General features: G+C 46.8%; 1 protein-coding gene across 2 annotated transcripts in view; it reads left to right on the top strand.

Moving 5' to 3' along the window:
• Positions 1-10,000, top strand: part of LOC121707732 (ras-related protein Rap-1A-like) — a 24,220-nt gene that overhangs the window by 6,613 nt on the left and 7,607 nt on the right. For both annotated transcript variants that reach the window (XM_042090495.1, XM_042090496.1), the window contains exon 2: positions 9,463-9,551. In XM_042090495.1, the coding sequence (XP_041946429.1) occupies positions 9,495-9,551 (57 nt within the window). In that variant the 5' untranslated portion in view covers positions 9,463-9,494. The remainder of the gene's footprint in view (positions 1-9,462; positions 9,552-10,000) is intronic.

Genomic DNA, 10,000 nt, shown 5'->3' with positions numbered 1-10,000 from the left:
CCCTGACTGAAACAGCTTCTGAGTGTTTGCTTTGTGTTGAGGGTAGGCTGTGTTTTGGACGATCTGACTAGTCCAGGTTAGTTAGTACTCTGTGTTGGACGGTCTGACTAGTCCAGGTTAGTTACTACTCCATGTTAGAGGGTAGGCTGTGTTTTGGACGGTCTGACTAGTCCAGGTTAGTTAGTACTCCATGTTAGAGGGTAGGCTGTGTTTTGGACGGTCTGACTAGTCTGTCTCGGGCATTCTTAGTGCATCTGCACTTCGAGGGCCGTGACCTTATAAGGGCAAACCCACCTGGTGGAATGAGCTCGGCCGTCAGGCGTGCCGTTCTCCCCGAACCCTGTGACCTTGTGTGATGCTCACTATCAGATCCATCAGCAGAGCTGTGTGTTTGTGTGTGTGTGTGTTTGTGTGTGTGTTTGTGTGTGTGTGTGTGTGTGTGTCCTTCAGACATCCGTTAATCTAACAGGCGTATTTTGTGCTGGCTTCAGACTTTTCCGTTAATCTGGTCTGTGTGTTTGTGGCATTCTCTGAATAGTGTTGTCAAACTGAAACCCCACGCTGGTGATGTCTCTCTCTCTTTCACTCATCCCCCTTTCTCATTTCCTCTCATCTCGCCATCTTTCTCTCTGTTTCTCATCTCTCTCATTCCCCATTTTCTCTCCTTCTTTCTCACTCTGTCGCATGTTTTTCTCCCTCCTCCTTTTTTTCTCTCTCCTATCTCCACCTGACCCCCCCCCCCCCGGCATACCTGCATCTGCTAGCAGTTTGGCCCCGTGTGCACTCCGACCAGCGATGGAGAGAATGCAGAGGCCAAATGTGGGGAGAGATGGAGAGAATGCAGAGAGGCCAAATGTGGGGAGAGATGGAGAGAATGCAGAGGCCAAATGTGGGGAGAGATGGAGAGAATTGTGTTGCTGATTAAGTCATACTCGTAATAAACTCACTTAAGGTCGTAATAAACTCACTTAAGGACAGCTCTGCATTGTGTTGCTGATTAAGTCATACTCGCAATAAACTCACTTAAGGATAGCTCTGCATTGTGTTGCTGATTAAGTCATACTCGTAATAAACTCACTTAAGGATAGCTCTGCATTGTGTCGCTGATTAAGTCATACTCGCAATAAACTCACTTAAGGATAGCTCTGCATTGTGTCGCTGATTAAGTCATACTCGCAATAAACTCACTTAAGGATAGCTCTGCATTGTGTCGCTGATTAAGTCATACTCGTAATAAACTCACTTAAGGATAGCTCTGCATTGTGTCGCTGATTAAGTCATACTCGTAATAAACTCACTTAAGGATAGCTCTGCATTGTGTCGCTGATTAAGTCATACTCGTAATAAACTCACTTAAGGATAGCTCTGCATTGTGTCGCTGATTAAGTCATACTCGTAATAAACTCACTTAAGGATAGCTCTGCATTGTGTCGCTGATTAAGTCATACTCGTAATAAACTCACTTAAGGATAGCTCTGCATTGTGTCGCTGATTAAGTCATACTCGTAATAAACTCACTTAAGGATAGCTCTGCATTGTGTCGCTGATTAAGTCATACTCGTAATAAACTCACTTAAGGATAGCTCTGCATTGTGTCGCTGATTAAGTCATACTCGTAATAAACTCACTTAAGGATAGCTCTGCATTGTGTTGCTGATTAAGTCATACTCGTAATAAACTCACTTAAGGATAGCTCTGCATTGTGTTGCTGATTAAGTCATACTCGTAATAAACTCACTTAAGGATAGCTCTGCATTGTGTTGCTGATTAAGTCATACTCGTAATAAACTCACTTAAGGATAGCTCTGCATTGTGTTGCTGATTAAGTCATACTCGTAATAAACTCACTTAAGGATAGCTCTGCATTGTGTTGCTGATTAAGTCATACTCGTAATAAACTCACTTAAGGACGGCTCTGCTCTGCCCCAGAACACCACGTGATGGAGGTGTTTAGTATTCATTTCCACATTGCAGATGCATATCCAGTGTTTCCTACAATGTGTTCATCAGCGGTGCAGCGCCGCTCCTGGAATTCAAGCGCCACTGCAAAAAGAGTTGCCTAATTTAAAAAAAAAATAGACGCAAGTGGACTTCAGGAACAGCTGCCGTTCGTTCAGGTTTCATGTCAACAAATAATAGTAGGCTAACGTTGAAGGCGCAGTCAGGGATTCCACAGGAGATCACGCTTGTTTGTGTTTATGTTTAAGTTTATTAGCAGACGCAATTTTGTGCAAAAAAACGTAGCCTACATTATGTTAACCAAGGAACCAAATTAAACACGCCAGCGAGATAGCTCGCCCCTACCTTCAGTAGCCTATTCCCAGATAAATCCACACAGTGTTTCGTTTTTGTTTGTGATACAGGCAATGCTTTCAAGCCCTGTGTTGCTAACATACCTAGGCTGTGAAACTAAGGTCTAGCTAGCCTATTGGTGGGTTTAATTGAATTTGAGTAATAGGATACGCAAGCATTTACATCTGAGATAGTTTGTAATTCCTGTAGAGCTCATCAAAATTATAGATATGACACAAGACACTTATCTGCTATAATCCAAGTGAATTTTCTTCGGGTTTTTGAGCATTTATTTTACCAAATGACATGGGAAACATAATTAATTTCATCCACATATTCTTATGCACCATGCACAACAACGCTACTAAGTTAGCTTAAAACCGTGAGAATCAAGCCAGCGTCACGGGCCGTCACGGCATTAAAGTGACAGGCACTCAATTCGACTTGCACAGCACCAATACAGTGTAATGGCATGAAAGAGAAGTCTATATAGTTTATACAGTGCTGTGCAAAAGTTAAGACACCCATGCTGAAATTGACTAAAGGGAGGAATAAAAACATATTTTGCCTTTTGTCTTAATGCCTTAATTTAAAAAAAAAAAATAGGATATCAATTATTTTTAATGCATCATGTATCGTAAATAAATACATTATATATAAATGTCTTAACTTATGCACAGCACTGTATATTCTAAATAGTAATAGTTTGTACAGTGGCCTACAGTGTACAGTTGTACAGTGGCTAATACTAATAATGTAAATGAAAAAGGTGAAAGAAAAACATGAATAATCCTGTTCAAGTGCTGCAATAATCATGCTTGTGTTGATGGTTATGTCATCATTTGTAACTCAATCTGTCCATTTCTTTCACAAAATCCACCAGAAGTCACAATTTAAGGAGTAATTTTTTCAAATGTTTCTCTTTTTTTGGGGTGGGGGGTGGGGGGCTTCCTACGATCAACAGCACCACTGCTGGAAAAAATTCTAGGGGAAACACTGATATCTGTGTGTGTGTGTGAGTGTGAGATGTGACTAAAGCAGACTGTATGGAGTGTGTATTTGTAATAGTCTGTGTACTGACGTGTAGCTCTGGGAAGCGGTGGGACTGAATCTGTTGTTGAGGTGGCGCTAGAAATGACCTGGTGACGCTCGGTCCTAGAAATGACCTGGTGACGCTAGAAATGACCTGGTGACGCTCGGTCCTAGAAATGACCTGGTGACGCTCAATCCTAGAAATGACCTGGTGACGCGCGGTCCTAGAGATCCTGTCCTGAGAGAAACATGCTGCATCCAGAACAGTGGCCATCACCTAAAGTTACCTGCTAAGGGAAAACTATGTGTGTGTGCACATCACTAAGGGAACACTATGTGTGTGTGTGCATCGCTAAGGGAACACTATGTGTGTGTGTGCATCACTAAGGGAACACTATGTGTGTGTGTGTGCACATCACTAAGGGAACACTATGTGTGTGTGTGCACATCACTAAGGGAACACTATGTGTGCGTGCTTTTTAAAAGCCCTATCTCTGCACCAGCACGAGCGGTCTTTAAGGCCAACGAACATGGCAGACTCCACTGGCTCCTATCTGTGCGCCATGGCAACTGGTGGTAGTTGTCCCGAGCGATGTGTGTCCTGAGAGATAAAGCACCCGCCACTCAAGCATCCTGTGCTGAGTCAGAGACCCCCCCCCCCCCCCCCCGCCCCCAATCCAAATCTACATCCTCATACTCGGGTACATTTACTGCTCACACACACACACACACACACACTCACACTCACAGATGGGCACACTGTGCTGTTAGGACACGGAACACACACACACACACACACGCTGCAGGAGGATCCAGTGCCCCAGTGAGAGAGCTCTGTCTGATCTGAACCCTGCTCTTCCTCCTCCTCCTCCTCCCTCTTCCTCGGTCTCAGAAGGTAGGCCATGTGTGTTACCATGGGCACTGTGAGGGTGAGGTGGGGGTGGTGAGGGTGAGGTAGGTAGGGGTGGTGAGGGTGAGGTGGGTAGGGGTGGTGAGGGTGAGGTGAGGGTGGTGAGGGTGAGGTGGGGGTGAGGGTGGTGAGGGTGAGGTAGGTGGGGGTGGTGAGGGTGGTGAGGGTGAGGTAGGTAGGGGTGGTGAGGGTGAGGTGGGGGTGAGGGTGGTGAGGGTGAGGTAGGTGGGGGTGGTGAGGGTGAGGTAGGTAGGGGTGGTGAGGGTGAGGTAGGTAGGGGTGGTGAGGGTGAGGTGGGGGTGGTGAGGGTGAGGTAGGTAGGGGTGGTGAGGGTGAGCCAAGCGCTGAGTCTGAGGGCTTCTCATTGTGTGGATGCTCAGCTGATGAAAAGGGCTCTATGGAGTCATGTGCTCCTGCCTGCTGAAGGGGAAGTGGGAGCCGGGAACCTTTAGTTCAGCTGCAGGCTATTTTCAGCTCATCTGGGTTTAAAATAGGCCTATTGAGGAGCCTCAGATTGTTACAGAATTACAGTAAAATCAGACGCAAGGGGAACCAAAAGCTTCCCATAATGGTTGGATATTGTTGATGATGCTATCTGATTGGTGGATATTGTTGATGATGCTATCTAATTGGTTGGTTGTTGTTGATGGTGCTATCTGATTGGTTGGTTGTTGTTGATGATGCTATCTGATTGGTTGGTTGTTGTTGATGATGCTGCTATCTGATGTTGTCCTCTCCTGGAAACTGCCCTTGAATCTCCAGAGGTGCGGAACTCTGGGTTTGGCCTGCTATGAATAGAGCAGGCCGTGCTGGCTCTGCAGAATATCCCATAATAATCCACATCTCCCATGCACTCTGTGTGTTAACTGCATCTGTGGTGTTTGGGAAACAGAAAATCGCTACTCACACACCACACCACACCACACCACACCACACCACACCACAGGTCCTGGGGATCAGTTAGTTCATGACCATCTGTGTGTGTGTGTGTGCGCACGTATGCATTTTAGTGTTTGTGATTGCACATTATAAGTGTGTGTGTGTGTGTGTGTGTGTGTGTGTGTGTGTGTGTGTGTGTGTGTGTGTGTGTGTGTGTGTGTGTGCGCATTTTAGTGTTTGTGATTGCACATTATAAGTGTGTGTTATAAGTGTGTGTGTGTGTGTGTGTGTGTTTGCACGCATGTATGCATTTTATGTGTGTGTGCGTGTTTTTTTTTTTGTGTGTGTGTGTGTCTTGGCAAGGAGAGGAGGTTATCTCATTCTTCTCTGGGTGTGGTTTCTGTTGGCTGTAAATCTCCTGTATGCTCTGCTCAGTTTTCTCCACTGAAAAGGACAAGCAGGCCTCCGACTTGGAACAAAAGCACATGCACACATACACACACGCGCGCACGCATGCATGCACATGCACATGCACACACACCTCACAGGTTGAAGCCCTCCATTCTAAAACATATATAGTGGACAAGAGCCCTTGCTGATCCTGGAGAAGATGACCGGATGTGCATGAACAGCACCACTCCTGGGTATTGTGTGTGTGTGTGTGTGTGTGTGTGTGTGTGTGTGTGTGTGTGTGTGTGTGTGCACAGATACTAGAGAGGTATCGTAAAACCTTTTTTTAATTTCAGGGTAATGATACCCCATCTTATTAATACCGATACTTTTAGAATGGTGTTTGAGTCAGGTTTTGATAAAAGCTGTATTTGTTATTATTAAAAAGAAAATAAGAATTTGAAGTTTCATGTTTTGTCGTCTGGGCCTGTTGTGTTAGTTTGACCCAGGCTGGGTTTGGGTTGGGCGGCTGGGGAAAGCAGAAGCCGGTCGATGAGTGTGCAACAGACACGATTGTGTTTCTGTTTTTCTGCACCCTCTCCAGAAATGAGGCCTTCAGCTCAAGGACCATTGATCATCTGTCTCACTCTCTCTCACACACACATGCACACACACACACACACACACACACACACATGCACACACACACACACATATACACACATATACACACACATATACACACACATGCTCTGGAGGGCAATTGGTGAGCTGTCAGAGGTGTATCTCAGGTGGGAAATGTCTATTGAACTGAGTTGATAATTGTCTTATCATCGGTTTGTAGCTCTGGGACCAGCACAGGGGCTTCCTCCTCTCCCTGACCTTGTACTCATGCGTCATAATTCCCAGTTACAAGCAGGAAGTTGCGATGGGAACGCCCCCTGAAGTCGTATTCCTACATGTCGGCTTGTTCAAACCCTGAGGACCTGGAGTTCAAATTTCCAAGATGGCTGCGTCTCTCTCCCTGTGCATCATCTTTGTCCTCTCCCCAGCCCCTGATTTCCTGTGTGTGTGTGTGTGTGTGTGTGTGTGTGTGTGTGTGTGTGTGTGTGTGTGTGTGTGTGTGTGTGTGTGTGTGTGTGTGTGTGTGTGTGGAGGGCAGCGGGTTGCCATAGTAAGCATACTTTGATGGCCTCAAGACACCCAGATGTGTGCTGTAATGAAATTAGTGTACTATAATGAAATCCGCTAATAAACACCTCCCCCAGTGTAACATCAGACACACACACACACACTTACACCTGCTTACTATTTGCACACACACATACACCTGCTTACACACACACTCGTGTAGCTACAGCTACAATGCCAGCTGCCTGAATAATTACATACACAGCTGTGTGTGAAGCACAAGTAATTTCCCCTGCACCTGCATTGGCTCAGGTGTGCGTGCGTGCGTGTGCACGTGTGTGTCGGTGCGTGTGTGTCAGTGTGTGTGTGTGTCCACTTAGAGACTCCCTAAAGTAAAGGTATCCAACAGCTGTGCCGCACACAGACTCAGTGGGCAAGAAGATTCCAGAAGATTCCAAACTCAGTGGGCAAGAAGAAGAAAAAATCTGCCTGACTAAAAGTTTTGGGTCCAAGATATTTCCAGTCTAACTATGCGCCCCTTTTTTATTCAGTTATTTCAAGTACATCAAGTGTTCAGAACTCACACAGCCTGTCCTCGCCTCTCTCTCTCTCTCTCTCTCTCTCTCTCTCTCTCTCTCTCTCTCTCCTCGCCTCTCTCTCTCTCTCTCTCTCCTCGCCTCTCTCTCTCTCTCTCTCCTCGCCCCACTCTCTCTCTCCTCGCCCCGCCCCTCTGTGTGTGGACATGAATCAAGACGGTCATTTCAGGATTGTTGTAGACACAGACACACTCCATCTCTCGCACACTCAGACACCATCTCTCATCCTCCATCTATTTCTCCTATAACTCTCTTGGTTGCTTCTCTTCTGGGTGTGCTATGCCTCACACACACACACACACACACACACACACACTTGATTGCTCCTCTCCTGGGTGTGCCACGCCTTGTCCTGTGCTAGATTACCTCTCTCCCACAGGATGGGAATAGTGTGTTCAGACCTGATCTCTCTTTTTCTCTCTCTCTCGCTCTCTCTCTCACTCACTCTCTCTTTCTCTCTCTCTCATTCTCACTCTCTCACTCACTCTCTCTTTCTCTCTCTCTCTCTCTCACACTCTGTCACTCACTCTCTCTCCTCTCTTTCTCACACTCTCTCATTCTCACTCTCTCACTCTCTCATTCTCACTCTCTCTTACACACTCTCTCTCTATCTCTCTCTCACTCACTCTCTCTCTCTTTCTCACTTTCGCACGCATGCACACACACACACACGAATGTGTGCATTGCATTGCAAGGGACCCTTTTCAAGGAACAGTGGTGTATGAGAACACAAGCTGAAATGAATACACACACACACACACTCTCTCTCTCTTTCTGCCTTACATGGTGAAAGGCCTGTCCGTAGCAGCAGGGGAACCAAACTCTGATGTCATATTACTCTGAGTGTGTGGGTCGGCACGTGTGTGGAATCTGTTCTCCTGAGCGTCCCATTTGTTTGACTGAGTGTGTGTGTGTGTGAGCTTGAGTGAGGGGAGCGAGCTGTGTTATGTTTGTAGCTCAGAGACCATCAGACACCACAGGGAAGCCAGGCCTCACGCCACTGCCCTTATATGGCTGTGTGTGTGTGTGGAACAGAGAGAATGTGCGGCATGCTTTCCCTGTGTGTGTGTGCGTGTGTGTGTGCGTGGCATACGTTCCCAGAATAGTGTGAATGTTCCTGTATTGTGTTTGGAATCCCCAGTGGTAGATTCGGAGATGGAGCCTGTGAGTGTGTGTGTGCCCGTCTGTACATGCCTGCGTGTGTGTGTACAGTTGCCCGATGCATCTATCTGGAGGGATGGTGTGTGTGTGTGTGTCTGTGTAGTACCTTGATGCCTGTCAGCAGGGATGCTGCCTGGTATTGGTATTATCTTCAGAGCCCTTTCTCCTCTAGTGGAGAAGTGATTGTGTGTGTGTACTAGTAGTATTATGTAGCCCTTTAAAGACATGCTGCTTCAAAAGCCCATAGGACCCCCATTTAAAAGCCATGGCGCATAGAAACGGACCCAAACACGGCGTGTGCGTGCGTGTGCGCACGCTGAGATGCTACACTTGGACTACTGTCCAGCCAGATTATGTAAAATGAAACAGTCAGACCGAGGGGACATTGCCCTGACTATCTGCCATTGGGCATGTAGGGAGTGTTTGTGTGTGTGATCGGCCTGGTGCCGTCCCTGCTTGATGTCATCTTGACGAACCCTGGTGTCGTCCCTGCTTGATGATGTCATCTTGACGAACCTGTGGTGCAGCTGTGTGGTCCCACATTGCTTGGTCTGAGAGAACAGCTGCTCTTAGTTTGAGAAGAGCTCGTACACACACACACACACACACACACACACAGTTTTGGACCTCATAACCACTCCACCCCACTCATGAGATCAGGCTTTGTGCTCTAAAGTAAAACTGAAGGGTGTTCCCATTGTTTCTCGTCTCGTTCACTCACTTACACACACACACACACACACACTCACACACACTGTTGTGCACACTCACACACTGTCGTGCACACTCATACACACACACACACTCACACACACTGTCGTGCACACTCACACACACACACACTCACACACACATACCGTGGGTTTTATCTGAAAGGGCTGGTCTGGATGATGTCACTGTTTTCTGTAAGCGTGTGTGTCTCTATTGCAGATTCATTGAGTGTTTTCTGTAAAGGTGTGTTTGTGTGTTCTCCTCTTTAGGCACTTTAAGTCTTATGTGTTTGAGCTGAAGTATGGGCCTTCTTCTGACTGTTAAAGTTTTGATTTTAAGGATTGTGTGTGTGTGTTCCAGACTGCTGCGCTGTCCGGTGATCAGACCCCGCCATGCGTGAATACAAGCTTGTGGTGCTCGGCTCAGGAGGCGTAGGGAAGTCCGCTCTGGTGAGTACTGTGTGTGTGTGTGTGTGTGTGTGTGTTGTTTAGCAGTACACACATACTGTTACTTGTAAGCTCAAAACTCTAGTCCGACACACACACACATTTTATCCGCTGTGTGGTTCTGGTAGTGTGTGTGTGTGTGTGTGTGTGTGTGTGTCCCTCTGCACTCCTGATCCCTGTGTGTTGGGTAGCTTCAGGTTAATCTGTCGCTTCCTGCCGAGAGCCACTGCTGCAGATTGAAATCTGATCCAATGATCTGTGTCTGTGTGTGTGTGTGTGTGTGTGTGTGTTTGATAGAGACCTGATTTAATGATCTATGAGTGGCCTGTGTGTGTGTGTGTGTGTGTTTTTCAGAGATTTTGCCCCTCTGTGTGTGTGTGTGTGCGTGTGTGCGCGTGCATGCCCCTCCGTGTGTGTGTGTGTGCCCCTCCGTGTGTGTGTGTGTGTGTGTG

This window comes from Alosa sapidissima, chromosome 4 (genome assembly GCF_018492685.1).
Source record: "Alosa sapidissima isolate fAloSap1 chromosome 4, fAloSap1.pri, whole genome shotgun sequence".
NCBI classification, from domain to species: domain Eukaryota; kingdom Metazoa; phylum Chordata; class Actinopteri; order Clupeiformes; family Clupeidae; genus Alosa; species Alosa sapidissima.
Note: the sequence above shows the minus strand (reverse complement) of the source record. Positions and strands in the feature narration are given on the sequence as shown.